Raw genomic sequence first — 14068 nt, 5'->3', positions numbered from 1 at the left:
ATAGACAAGAAAGTGGTGAGAAACGAAGCAGCACACAATACAACAAGAGGATAGCAACGCTAACCACAACTTGAAAATAGGGACAGCAACAGCAGACCCAAACAAGAACAACACTTGCAGAAACGACGAAGCAGAGAGGCGGGCGCCCAGTACCCCCTATGGACTACGAGAAAGGGAATTATCGGTAGGTATTAAAATCCTATTTTCTGTAATGTCCTAGGGGATACTGGGATGGTCTAGTATCATGGGAAGTCCCAAAGCTCCCAGACCAAGTGGGAGAGTTCTGAAACCCCTGCAAAAATGATTGACCAAACTGAAGATCCTCAGTAGCCAAGGTGTCGAACCTGTAAAATTTTACAAACGTGTTCGAACTTGACCAAGTAGCAGCTCTGCATAACTGTAAGGCTGACACACCCCGGGCAGCCGCCCAGGAAGAACCCACCGACCGCGTGGAGTGGGCCTAAACAGATCTCGGCAGCAGCAAAGCTGCCAAAGAGTAAGCCTGATCCAACGTGCAACTGACTGCTACGAAGCAGGACAGCCAATCTTGGTAGCATCAGAGAACAAAAAGCGGTTCAGATTTCCTGTTCTTCTTGACAAACCTTCAAAGCCCGAACCACATCCAAGGACTTTGGCGTAACAAATGTGTCAGACACCACAGGAACCACTATCTGTTGATTGATGTGAAACGCAGACACCACCTTAGGTAAAAATTGCAGGCGAGTTCTGAGCTGCGCTCTATCCTTGTGGAACACCAGATAAGGGCTCTCACAGGACAAGGACCCTAATTCTGAAACACGCCTTGCCAAGGCCAACATGACAGTCTCCCATGTCAAATACTTCGTGTCCAACCTGAGTAAAGGTTCAAACCAGTCCGATTGGAGAAAGGTCAGAACTAAATTGAGAACGCACGGAGCTGTGGTAGGAACAAAGGGTGGTCAGCTTTAAAGAACGTCAGGACTTCCGAGATAACAGCCAACTGTCTCTGGAAGACAGACAAGGCCGAGATCTAAACCTTGATGGAGCCTAAGCGTAGGCCTATATCCACACCTGCCTGCAGGAAGAGTAAGAAACGACCAAGATGAGAAGCCACAGTAGAATACTGTTGAACCTCATACCAAGAGATATACTTCTTCCATATGCGATGGTAATGTTTTGACGAGACCACCTTCCTGGCTAGGACCATAGTCGAGAACCTTGTCGGGAAGGGAAGTCCTTTCCATGCCATCAAACATAGCCGCGGTAAGTCTGGACAGACGGACAGCCCTTGCAGAAGAAGATCTTCTTGAAGTGGCAGAGGCCAGGGCTCTGTGAGGGACATGGCTAGAAGGTCCGCATACCAGGCCCTGCAAGGCCAATCCGGGGCAATAAGAATTGCCTGAACGCTTTCTATTTTCAGTCTTTTCACAAATCTGGGAATGAGAGGAATTGGAGGGAACAGGTAGACCAACCAGCAAACCCACGGCGTCGTTTGACCGTCCACCGCTTCGGCCAGAGGATCCCTCATTCTGGTACAATAACGCAGCAGCTTCTTGTTGAGCCGAGGAGCCACCATGTCAATTTGCGGGCAGCCCCACCAAAGAATCATCAGCTGAAACACCTGCGGGTTAAGGCCCCATTCCCCCAGGTGCAGATCGTGTCTGTTGAGGAAATCTGCCTACCAGTTTTCCACTCCCGGAATGAATATGGCCGACATGGCCCTGGCATTCCGTTACGCCCAGAGGAGCATATTGGACACCTCACGCATTGCAGCCCAGCCTTTTGTTCCTCCCTATCGGTTTATGTACGCCACCGCTGTGGCGTTGTCCGACTGGACCTGTATGGCCTGATGTAGAAGGAGAGAAGAAGCCTGTAGAAAGGCATTTTAAATCGCCCTGAGCTCCAGAATATTTATGGGAAAGGAAGAATCCTGAGGCGACCACCGTTTTTGGAACTGTGCCCCCTGGGTCGCTGCACCCCAATCGCAGAGACTCGCATCCGTAGTCAACTGTATTCAAGCTTGAAATCCGACCCTCCACCGGGGGGGGGGGGGGGGGGGCGGAGGATCTGCAACCACCACAACTGGGAAATCCTTGATTTTGGTAAAAGAAATATCCCCTAGTACCTGTGCAGGTGTGATCCTGACTGCTTATCCAGTAGATCCAGCGGGAACGGATGGGCATTGAATCTTCCATATTGAATTGCCTTGTATGAGGCTACCATCTTTCTCAGGAGGCGTACGCAAAGATGCACCGAGATCTTGGTTGGTTTCAGAATGGAGTGCACCATTGACTGAATTGTCAGTGCCTAGTCCATAGAAAGGAACACTTTCTGAGCCACCGTGTGTCCAGTCTCATCCCCAGGAACTGAAGCCTCTGCGAAGGTTCCAGTTGGGATTTCTGCAGATTGAAAATCCACCCGTGATTCCTGATCAGTCGCGTAGTCAGGTTAATGCTTCTGCAGATTGAGAATCCACCCGTGATTCCTGAGCAGTTGCATAGTCAAGTCGATGATTTCCAACTAACATGGTCTGGACACTGCTTTTATGAGATTGTCCAAGTATGGAACGATGTTCACTCCCATCACACGTAGCCGGAGCATCATCTCCACCATCACCCTCATGAACACCCTTGGTGCTGTGGAGAGATGAAAGGGTAGGGGCCGGAACTGGAAGTGATTTTCCTTTAGTGCAAACCTGAGGTAAGCTTGATGAGGCGGCCATATCGGTATGTGCAGGTACGCATCCTTGATATCTAGGGATACCAGGAACTCCCCTTCTTCCAGTCCAGCAACCACTGCTCTCAGGGATTCCATCTTGAATTTGAACACCCGTAAGTATGGGTTCAGAGATTTGAGGTTCAAGATCGGCCTAACCGAACCGTCCAGTATTTGTACCATGAACAGGCTGGAATATAAGCCTCTGTTTTCGGAGTAGAAGTGGAACTGGAACAATGACCTGCATGTGCTGCAGGTTTTGAATGGCTTCTTGCAAGTTAGCCCTTGTTATAGGTGAAACTGCCAAGCTTGACTTGAAGAATCTGTGAGGTGGGAGCACTTGAAACTCCAACTGGTAGTCCTGGGAGATTAGGTCTTGTACCCAAGGGTCCCGGCAGGATTTTGCCCAAATGTCACTGAAAAACTTTAGGCGTGCACCCACCTGTATGTCTTCCCGAAGCTGGGGCCAACCGTCAGGTGGAGGGCTTGGAAGAGGTAGAGCCTGAGCTCTGCTCCAGGGAACCAGCAGCCGCTGGTCTGCGTGGTTTACCTCGGTTTCCTCTAATGGCATTGGAAGCAATCCACTGTAGGAGGATTTTCCCACACCTTCCTATCCTCAGGGGAGAAAAGGAAATGTCAGTAACCACTTAGGTATCTGAAATTTCTTATCAGGATTAACTCAAGATTCATTAAACAGCGTGTTTAATTCTTTTGAGACTGGAAACGTAGCAGTAGACTTTGGTTTTACAAATAAATTACTCCTCTACTATTTCCATCTCTTTATCATGGATATTCAGTACCTCCCGAATAGAGTATATAAGAGCTTCCACTCCCTGAGACAGGGTACCATCTCCTTTATCAGCTTCCACCTCCCCTTCATCCAGGTCTGGCATATCGACATCTGAGTCAGACTGGAGAACATGTGGCAGTGTGCGTTTTTTGTGAAATAAGCAGATGAGGCTGAGAAGCTGGCCTCTGGTCAGAAGTCTGTAACATAAAATCATCCATAGATTTTTTTAAAATCTTGCCTCTCCTGCCTGGCAGTAGCCAGTTCAGATGACTGTCTGTAATCATTCCTTTACTTGAGTCCAGCCATCCTGGCTCCCGAGTGCTGCTTCCTTGTGAAGAGGGGCTGTGAAGGGGGGCTGCACTGTGCACACAACAGAGTTAGGGGAGGAGGGAAATAGGTGAAAACACAGTAACCCAGAGAGCCCGTTAGGGTTGAGACAGAGAGGGAGAAACCGGCACACCCTGCCTCTACAGCTAAAGCAATGCTTTGCCGGGCAGTAACTAGGAACCTTATTGTGAGGGACCTAGAATATTACATACAGTATATTACTCTACCCCACTACATACCCATTTGGTATCAAACAAGGTGCTTTTGAGGGTCCTTGGAGGAGCAGCGCTTCTCTGCATGCAGCCTGTTTGTGAAGGAGGAAATGGTGCCCTGAGCCGCTGGTCCCGATCTCCAGGAAGCCACGCCCCCTTAATGGCGCATGGTGTTACCGCATAATTTATACTGGTAGGGTTACAATTATGCATACAAAATGGGGTTAAAACCCCTTTTTTTCGTCAGTTTGTGGGCTTATACAGAGGGACAACAGCAGCCCCTCTCTGAGCTGTGTGCCCACTGTCCTAATGCCGCCACCAGAACCAGGGGCCCGCTAACCGGGACCCCGATTCTGTCTTCACCACCAGCGCATTTTCAGCTCAGCAATTAGGGGTGGCTACATGCTGTTCGGGAGAGCGTTCACCGCTGTGAGCGAGCGAAGCAACCCCCTTCAGGAGCTATGTCCTGTCAGCAGGGATCCGGACCATTAACCCTTGTATGAGTTTTGGTAGCGGTTGTCGTCGTGCCCCCCCCCCCCCCACCCACCCTCCTCCCCACCAAGTCCCACGACGCAGGCAGACTGGTGCCAATCAGTCCTGTCTGAAAACAACAAGCGAAAATACATTTAAAGAAAAACTCTCTGGAGCTCCAGAGAATGCACCCGGCTCCTTGGGCACTTTTTTCTAAACTGGGTCTGCGGTAGGGGCATAGAGGGGAGGAGCCAGCACAGAAATTTAAAGTTCCAGGCTCCAATGGACCCCATCTACACCCCCATGATACTAGACCATCCCAGTATCCTCTAGGACATTAGAGAAATACACTTATTTTATATGCATCCCACAGGTATTCCTATGTTGCTAATGCTCTGTGACTTATAGCGGATTTTAATGTTGAAAAGTAATTTTAAAAGACGTTATAAAAATTAACAATTTATGATAAACCCACAGGTTATCAATTTATTTTTTACCACCAGGGCTGTGCTGTTATGATGGTTGACACCGCTTCCTATTAAATGTGTAAAGGAAAATGTGCCTTACAATATGTACTATTTAGTGGAGTAACCTTCGTGTGTGTCATGGTATGGTATTTTCCTGGCATACTGTTTACTAGGCTGCTATGTTAAATATTAATATTAAAATAAACCATCTATAGAACCCGGTAGATGCTCCAATTGCTCAGCCCTTAAAGTGAAAGCTGCTTGCTGGAAGGCTCTACACAGCGCTAGCCTGCACATAAGCATTTCCTCAGCCAAGCCATTTTGTGTCACGTGAAAAGCTGGTTCTCAACTGCACACAGCATTCTCCATATGTTAACTCCTTGGAGTTAATAAAACCACAGAAGGTTAGAAAACAAAAATCTTAGCAAGTAATTTTACTGTAACAGGGGTAACGGAAAAAAAACCCAGCTTCAAAATTCAACTCTAATCAATTACAGTAGATCCATAGACTAAAGCAGAAAGTAGGGTAGATGAGGAACTAACATACAGTATTATTCATGTAATGATAGGATGGGAGGCTTTGTCTACGACAATTAACTGTTGTAGCCTTATTGACTTTGAGTCCAGTGTAATAATGTAAGGAAAATGGTTTTCCAACGCAAGCAGCACATAAAATGAATGAACATTTTTAGATTTAAAAAAAAATATATAAAAAAGGCTAATCAAAAAAAGTTGCTAATAATGAACTGTGTGGGCATAAAGTTTATTATTAACATTCAAATTTCCTGTTAGCTTTGCACTTTATACACTGAACCTATAAACAAATACTATAGATAGATAGATTCAGAACTATCGCTAATATTCATTTGTTACATATATATGGACAATTAGGTATAAAAACAGATCTATAGCTTGCCTGAGACCCGGTCAAGAAGTTCCGCTAGTGTGGTGGAGATAGGCAAGTGCAGGGTACGGAACTTGTGCCCTGCTCCATACATCGGATGTTGGATGATGTGACTCGTAGCATTGATTCTGCCTTTGTACAACTGTAAAAGACAGTTAAGTTCATTATTTCTGTTTCCTCTCAATACATACAGCAATACTATACACTTACGTATTTCACTGCTTATAAGGTAATAAACAAAATATTTCACAGCAAATTAGCAGTGGGTAAGACAAAAAATAGACAAATCTCTTACCGTCACAATGGTCAATACCACAGAGTAAAAATAGAATGTATGTATAAATATACACAGGCACACAACAGAGTGCGCAGCAATAAAGCAATTCTAATACATGAAATTGTAACATTCACAATACACATTTATACCAATGGTGAGATTTATAAAATTCTCTAAAGAAGTCAAGTGGACCTATCAGCTTCAGGAATGCATTTTTAAGATGTGAATTACTAATGGAGTGGTTAGGACACGCTAACCCTGATAAAGCTTTCAGGATGTCAAGAGCAAAAAGACGGAAAAGCAAAAACCCCAGACTTGACATTGAACAAAACGTGCTTGGTCACGTGAGGACCATGTCATTTTGTGCCTGGAGAAAAGCCTGCTCACGCCTGCACCCTAGATAAGCAGAGGACATAAGGGTAACAGATGTACAGTTGATGTCTGCTTATATAGAGCAAGTGTAAAATTAATACATAATCAATACATACCGGAAAAGGAACAGGTGACAATTTTGTAGGAGTTCCAATTTCTAGCCTTAGAATCTGTACTTGTTAGAGAACAATCCTCCAAAATCATCATGCTGCTAACATTATACAGTAGAAGTAAAAGTAGCCCTCGTTCTAATCTATATTATTTGTTTCTAGTGTTATATGTTGCGATGTGTAGCTATATACACCATTTTTGAGTAGGACTTGTTCCATGTCACAGGTTTGTCTTATCTTTGTCAGTGGATGGGTTTAACAGATTTGCCTTACGATCAATCTATCATAAGTATCTACCCGTTCATGACTATTCCTTCTAGGGCTACTCTAATCAACTGTGTCAACTGCACACCACTGTCTCACTATCCATTTGCGGAAAAATAGTTGCCTCCACCACCAGCATGCTTCAGTTATTGGAACTGCTTTCTCATGGATGGATTATAGCCCTTTGCTTATGATTGCTTACTTTGATTAGAACTGCAGGCTTGCAGGCAGAGCATTCACTCACCTTTAACACCAGATTCAGTGGAGGGGATGTATCATTCCCCATTACACACTACCATAGTGAAGGCAAGGCTCAATACTTTCCACCTTGTGTCCTCATACATCTAGCCTCAAAGCATAGCAAGCCCCCGAGAGGACGCATTTCATCAAATTGACTATATATGTCACAAACGATCACCATTAGTAACCTTGTGGCCAGCGAAGTGGACTGGAGCCAGCCACTGCGCCTGAAGCATGACGAGCAAAGCGAGCGGATACATTTCAACAAAATGCAGTAAAAAAAATAGGGATTTTTGTTTACTTACTGTAAAATCTCTTTCTCCGATTCCATCTGGGGGACGTTGCGCCATTACTTGTGGGGTTAGAGGTGTGTGGTTGTGGAGTTTGGCACAGAACTATTAAAAACCTGACTCCTCCCCCCTCTAACCCTTCCCATCTCCTTCCTGTCTAGCCAGCACCTCAGTTAACGTTTAGCCAAGTCAAAGGAGATAGACCGAAAAAAATTAACCGGTTAAACCAGACAAACCCATGGGAGGGATCGCAGCGTCCCCCAGATGGAATCAGAGAAAGAGATTTTACGGTAAGTAAACAAAAATCCCTATTTCTCTTTTATCCATCTGGGGGATGCAGCGCCGTTACTTGTGGGACTTCCTAAAGCAAGCTAATGAGAGGAGGGAGACGACGACGGCATAGCAGTCTGTAAAATAAGACGCCCAACAGAGGCAGTCTCCAAACCAAAAGTATGAAAACGGTAAAACTTTGTGAAAGTGTGGACCGACGACCAGGTCGCCGCCCTGCACAGCTGCTCAATAGATGCGCCACCGTGAACAGCCCAAGAGGCTCCAACAGCTCTAGTCGAATGAGCCCTAATCGAGTCAGGAACCGAAACATTTGAAGACACGTACGCCTGTCTGATGGCCGAAGTTACCCAACGGGCCACAGTGTTCTTGGAAGCCGGCCAACCTCGTTTGGGAGCATCAATCAAGACCAACAAGGTATCCGTACGACGGAAACACTCCGTGCGAGACAAATAAACACGTAAGGCCCGAACAACATCCAGGAGGGCCAAATGGGAGTTCTCCCCGGGAGAAGACGACGGAGTAAATGCTGGAAGGACAATGTCCTGATTTAAATGGAATGCTGAAACAATCTTTGGAAGGAAAGATGGCTTAGTCCGCAGAACCACTCTGTTCTCATGAAACACTAACAAGGGCGGCCTGCAAGAAAGGCCCGCCAACTCAGACACTCGTCTAGCTGAGGCAATAGCTAAAAGAAAAACAACTTTTAGTGTTCGATAACGTAGTTCTACAGATTCCAAAGGCTCAAATGGAGATTTTTGAAGGGCCGTAAGGACCAAGTTTAAATCCCAGGGAGGAACCTCAGGAACAAAAGGTGGTTGAATCCGAAGTACTCCCTAAAGGAATGTCTGAACCTCTGGAATGATCGCTAGTTTCTTTTGAAAAAGAACCGACAAGGCCGAAACCTGACCCTTCAGTGAAGAAAGCCTCAGACCCTTCTCGAGGCACTCTTGAAGGAAAGAAAGCAGGCGAGGAAGTCTAAACAAATGCGGAGTCAAGCCCCACTTTTCGCACCAAGCAATGTAAATACGCCATACCCTATGGTAAATGCCAGAAGTCACCGGTTTCCTAGCCCGAATCATCGTCTGCACAACAGAACGAGAAAGACCTTTTGCTTTTAAAATGTTGGATTTAAGAACCAAGCCGTCAAAGCCAGCCGACTTAAATCTGGGTGGCGACAAAGTCCTTGAAGAAGAAGATCTGGTCGCAGGGGGAAACGAAAGGGGTCTCCGACGATCATGCTGCGCAGAAGTGTGTACCACTGTCGGCGCGGCCAATCTGGAGCCACCAGAATTATTGAGAGACCTTCTTGCCGAATGCGTTGAAGTAGACGTGGAATCAGCGGAATTGGCGGAAACACGTAACCCAGATGAAACTGCCACGGGGCTGTTAGAGCATCGATCAGAAATGCTTGAGGATCCTGAGTTTGCGAGCCGTAGAAAGGAAGCTTCTTGTTGAGGCGAGACGCCAGTAGGTCTACGTCGGGCATTCCCCAGCGGGCCGCTAGAGAGAGAAACACCTCCTGGTGAAGTTCCCATTCTCCCAGGTGAATCATGTGACTCCTCAAAAAATCCGCTTCCCAGTTCTCGACTCCTGGAATGTGAATTGCGGATATTACTGGAACCCACCGTTCCGCCCACGTGAGAATCTGAGCGACTTCTCTCATGGCGGACCAGCTGCGAGTTCCTCCCTGTTTGTTGATGTAAGCCACTGCTGTGGCATTGTCGGACTGCACACGAACTGGATGACCCTGTAACATGGTCTGAATCTGAAGGAGTGCATACCGGATTGCCCTCAATTCCAGAATGTTGATCTGTAATGTCGACTCGTGACTGTTCCAGCACCCCTGGAAGTGATGAGTCTGGAACACTGCTCCCCAACTGCTGAGGCTTGCGTCCGTGGTGACCATCATCCAAGACCAAACCGTGAACGGCGCTCCTTTTTCTCAAATTGTGACTTTGAAGCCACCAGTGAAGCGACTGACGAGTCTTTACCGACAATCGGATCAACTGCAATTCGAGACGTGGATCCGTCCGAGTCCAACAGCCGAGAATCTGAGCCTGAAGAGGTCGGGCATGAAATCTGGCATATGGGACTGCCTCGATGGAAGACACTATCTTGCCTAACACCTGCATGCATCTGAGGACCGACACTACCGGCAAGTGCAACAGGGTCCGGATTCTGGACTGCAGATCCTGAATCTTGTCCGTAGGAAGAAACACCTTCTGGCTGTTGGTGTCGAATAAAAGTCCCAGAAAAATCATTTTCTGGGAAGGGAGTAAAGACGACTTTGGAAAGTTTATTATCCATCCGAATGACTGCAGAGTCTCTATCGTTAGACGCAGGTTCTGATTGAGAATCGCCTCTGACGGGGCCTTGACCAACAGATCGTCCAAGTATGGAGTGATGTTGACTCCCTGACAACGGAGAACCGCGACAACATGACCCATGACTTCTGTAAATACTCGAGGAGCCATGGATAGACCAAAGGGAAGAGCCTGAAACTGAAAATGCCACGGACCGACTGCAAATCTCAGAAGAGATTGATGACCTATCCAAATAGGAACATGTAGGTAGGCGTCTTATGTCTATTGAAGCCAAATATTCCCCTGGCTCCATGGCGGCGATTATTGAGCGAATGGATTCCATCTTGAATTTTTGGGTTGAGAGATACGGGTTGAGGGCTTTTAGATTCAGAATGGGTCGGAATGAACCGTCCGGTTTGTCCACGAGAAAAAGACCTGAGTAAAATCTCTGATCTCTCTGTTGAGCGGGAACTGGAAGAATTACACCATTCTGTAAAAGAGTGGATGTTGTATGAAGAGGAGCTCGACGTCTGGAGGGATCGCTCGGAAGAGGAGTGACGAACAGACTATATGGGACTGGTTCCTCGAGATCTAACATATATCCCCTGGATATGACCCCCGTCACCCAGCGATCTGGGTTCGACAGAAGCCATACCTCTTTGAACTGTAGTAACCGAGCTCCAACCGTCATTGATCCCTCCGGCAATCGTGAACCGTCATGCAGTAGGTTTGTCGGCAGGTTTACTGGCTGGTCTACGAGTTGCCTGTGTTCCTTTACCTCTGAATGCCCCTCTTCGTGGGTACCTGGAGAAGGCACGAAAGGAATATGAATTACCTCTGCCCTGTGTACGAAAGGACCAAAACCTTGTAGTCTTCGGTTTCTGAGGAGCAACTGGAAAAAAAGGGCTCTTTCCTCCTGTAGTATCGGAAATAATCTTCTTTAATTCTGACCCAAAGAGAAACTCACCTTCAAAGGGCACCGCAGTCAAGGTCTGTTTTGAGTCAGAATCGGCATTCCAAACCCGAAGCCAAAGAGACCGCCATGATGTCACGGTCAAGGCAGACATACGGGATTGTAGCGCAGCCGAATCGAACAAGGCCTCACCCACATAAGAGCCTCCGAAATCTGTTCTGCTAATTGAATGGCTTCCGATGGATCATCAGACTGCATTCCAGATACGATCTTGAATCCTCCTCTGTAAAAGGATATAGAAATTTCAATTTCTCTGGGGCTTGGAAAGGATAATCCGTCTTAAGCTAGGGCTCCTTTAAAATATCCGCAAAGTGTGAATCAGAGGGAAAGACAGTAACTTGTCTTTTCCGTCTTTTGAAAAAGGCAGAGGAAGACCCTGCTATCTCCGAATTCTGAATATTAAGAGTCTGACGGATGGCTTCTATCAGCAATCTAACACCTGAGCTAGTAGAAAAACTCCTCATCTTACCAGGTCGAAAACTCGTCCCACTCTGGGTCTACTTCCCCATCCTCCAATGGGGATCCAACTACTCCTCCGGAAAAGATATAGCAGCCAACGGCTGTGGCCGTTTTGTAGCAGAAGAACTGCCGGCAGAGTTTACAAATTTGTTTAGAGATTGAGCCCATATTTTGAGCCCATAGAGCTTCCACTGTAGCCATGGAGGCACAGACTGATCCGCGGAACTTCCCTGCTGGTCTGCCACAGATGCACCAGAGCATGAAGCACAGGGGGTACCTGCGTCCGGGCTACCCTTCGCTAGCTATGACCCACATTGTGAGAAGGAAAAATAAACCACCGAGGCGGTCTTACCATTTGTAGATTTGTCTGGCTTATGGTCATAATTAATAAATTTAATCTTTTTTTTTTTTTTTATGAAATAGCAAATGCACTACAAATGAACAATAAACTCAGTAGAATAGTGAACAGTACTTTGAATTATACTGTGCAATGTATATTGTAAATATACTGTGAATTATACTGTGCAATGTATATTATATATTGCAAAAATTACATCCCCTCAGAGTATAGAATGACACAATGTAAATATACTGTGAATTATACTGTGCCCCAAAATATACTTGCTGTTTTGAGCCAAACAAGTGTTGCAAGTGCTGCACAGCGTCCCCCCGTACTGCCTCTGGAGAAGATGGCGGCCGGATCCCTGTGTACGCTGGAGGGGAGAGCGTGCGTGGCCGTGCAGGGCAGGTATCTGTCCCTTCGTGAAACAAGGAAGCGCTCAGTTCAGTAGGCGCGCTGCAGCCGGAAGTCCGCGGCTACACAGAGCGGCTCTGTTCGGGTAGCATCTAGCGGCTCCCCGGGGAGTGACTCACCACTCTCCCGGACTACCCAGAATAGACAGTAGCAGGGATAAATAAAGCCCTCGCTACTGCGCGCCACCGCTCACCTCCGGAGAGAGGTCTGGGGGGAGAGAGAGAGAGAGGAGGAGAGTATTTAATAAAATTAAATATAGAAATACAGATATAGGAAGGATAGACCAATACGGTCAGAGACAGATTGTGTCTATCCTGTACCTCCTCACTGCCGACTTCTCAGAGACAGGAATCCAGTCCCAGGGACCGAAGTGTGGTGGCCTCCAGCAGCAGAATAGAGTGGGAAAATCCTAGCTAACCCCACTCTAATAGTACCTGCCACCTGTATACAGGGACTAGGCACTCAAAGTAATAAAATAATAAAATACCTAACTAAAATCTTACAGAGAAAAAAAATCTGTCTGTGTACTCCACAGGCACAAAACTAAAACTGAGGTGCTGGCTAGACAGGAAGGAGATGGGAGGGGTTAGAGGGGGGAGGAGTCAGGTTTTTAATAGTTCTGTGCCAAACTCCACAACCACACACCTCTAACAGCAGCATCCCCCAGATGGATGAAAGAGAAAAAAAGGTTTAAAAACACCACCCAAATTTTTGTGTGTGTATGTGTGTGTTGACCTTTTGACCCGGTCGACCGAATGACTATTTTTAATGTCTATCTTCTGTATCACACCACGTATTCAAATCCCAATGTCCATTTAAATGTACGAAAATACTGTGAACATTTTCTGGTAGATGGCAGCACTGGTCGCTGCATGTTTAAAAGATGACTTCTCCCAGAAAGATCGCAACGAGTCGAGTATCCCACTTTTCAAGTAAAATGACCTACTTTATCAATCACTTTTTCCCAAAATTATTTTGCAAATAGTAATTGAAGTTGCTAGAGTTTCAAAATATAGAATTATGGTAGACTAACCATGGTTAACACTTTCTGCAAGGTAAATTGGTTACACAGGAAATCATTGGGGTGTAAAGTGGCTCTTGATCCAGCGGCACGAACAGGCTAGAGCTTTAGGCTGTCCCAGGATGCATTGGGGCCTACTCTATAACCCTGCCTCCAGGGACTGAGAGCTCAGTTTCGTTAGCCAGTCCAATGCAGGAGCAGGCAATAGAGAAGGCAGATGTTAGTCACAAAGAACCACATTCTCACGACAGGAGACGGTACCAGCAGCTAATGCCATATAAACCCATAGAAGCTAGGCGTGTCAGGGTGGGCGCCCTGTGGAACCAATGTACCTTGCAGAAAGAGTGTTAACCATGTTAAGTATACCATAACACTCCATTTCTACAGCAGGATACATTGGTTTCCACAGGAAAACATCGGGGATGTCCTAAAGCAGTTCCTCAAGGGAGGGGACGCGCCTTAGCAGGTTTGAGAACCCGGCGTCCAAAGGAAGCATCCTGGGAGGCGGAGGTTTCAAAGGCATAGAACCCAATAAACGTGTTCACCGAGGACCACGTAGCCGCCATGCACAACTGTTCTGCGGACGCGCCATGGCGGGCCGCCCAAGAAAGTGCAACAGACCGAGCAGAATGGGCTTTAATAGTAGCAGGAGCTGGGAGACCAGCCTGCGCATAAGCTTGTGCAATCACCATTCTAATCCATCTGGCCAAGGTTTGCTTATCTGCAGGCCAGCCACGTTTGTGGAAACCAAACAAGACAAAAAGAGTATCTGACCTCCTGATAGAGGCAGTTCTCTCCACATATATACGGAGAGCCCTTACCAAAGGCCGCTCTTAGGAGGACAAATCT

At 46.7% G+C, this 14068-nt stretch overlaps 1 protein-coding gene across 9 annotated transcripts in view; it reads right to left on the bottom strand.

The window, feature by feature from the left end:
* The window catches only part of BIRC6 (baculoviral IAP repeat containing 6), a 771630-nt gene that overhangs the window by 261133 nt on the left and 496429 nt on the right, over nucleotides 1–14068 (bottom strand). For all 9 annotated transcript variants that reach the window (XM_063917949.1, XM_063917953.1, XM_063917952.1 and 6 more), the window contains one exon: nucleotides 5878–6007. In XM_063917949.1, the coding sequence (XP_063774019.1) occupies nucleotides 5878–6007 (130 nt within the window). The remainder of the gene's footprint in view (nucleotides 1–5877; nucleotides 6008–14068) is intronic.

Source organism: Pseudophryne corroboree, chromosome 4 (genome assembly GCF_028390025.1).
Source record: "Pseudophryne corroboree isolate aPseCor3 chromosome 4, aPseCor3.hap2, whole genome shotgun sequence".
NCBI classification, from domain to species: Eukaryota; Metazoa; Chordata; class Amphibia; order Anura; family Myobatrachidae; genus Pseudophryne; species Pseudophryne corroboree.
The sequence above is the reverse complement of the archived record's forward strand: the minus strand, read 5'-3'. Positions and strand labels throughout refer to the sequence as shown.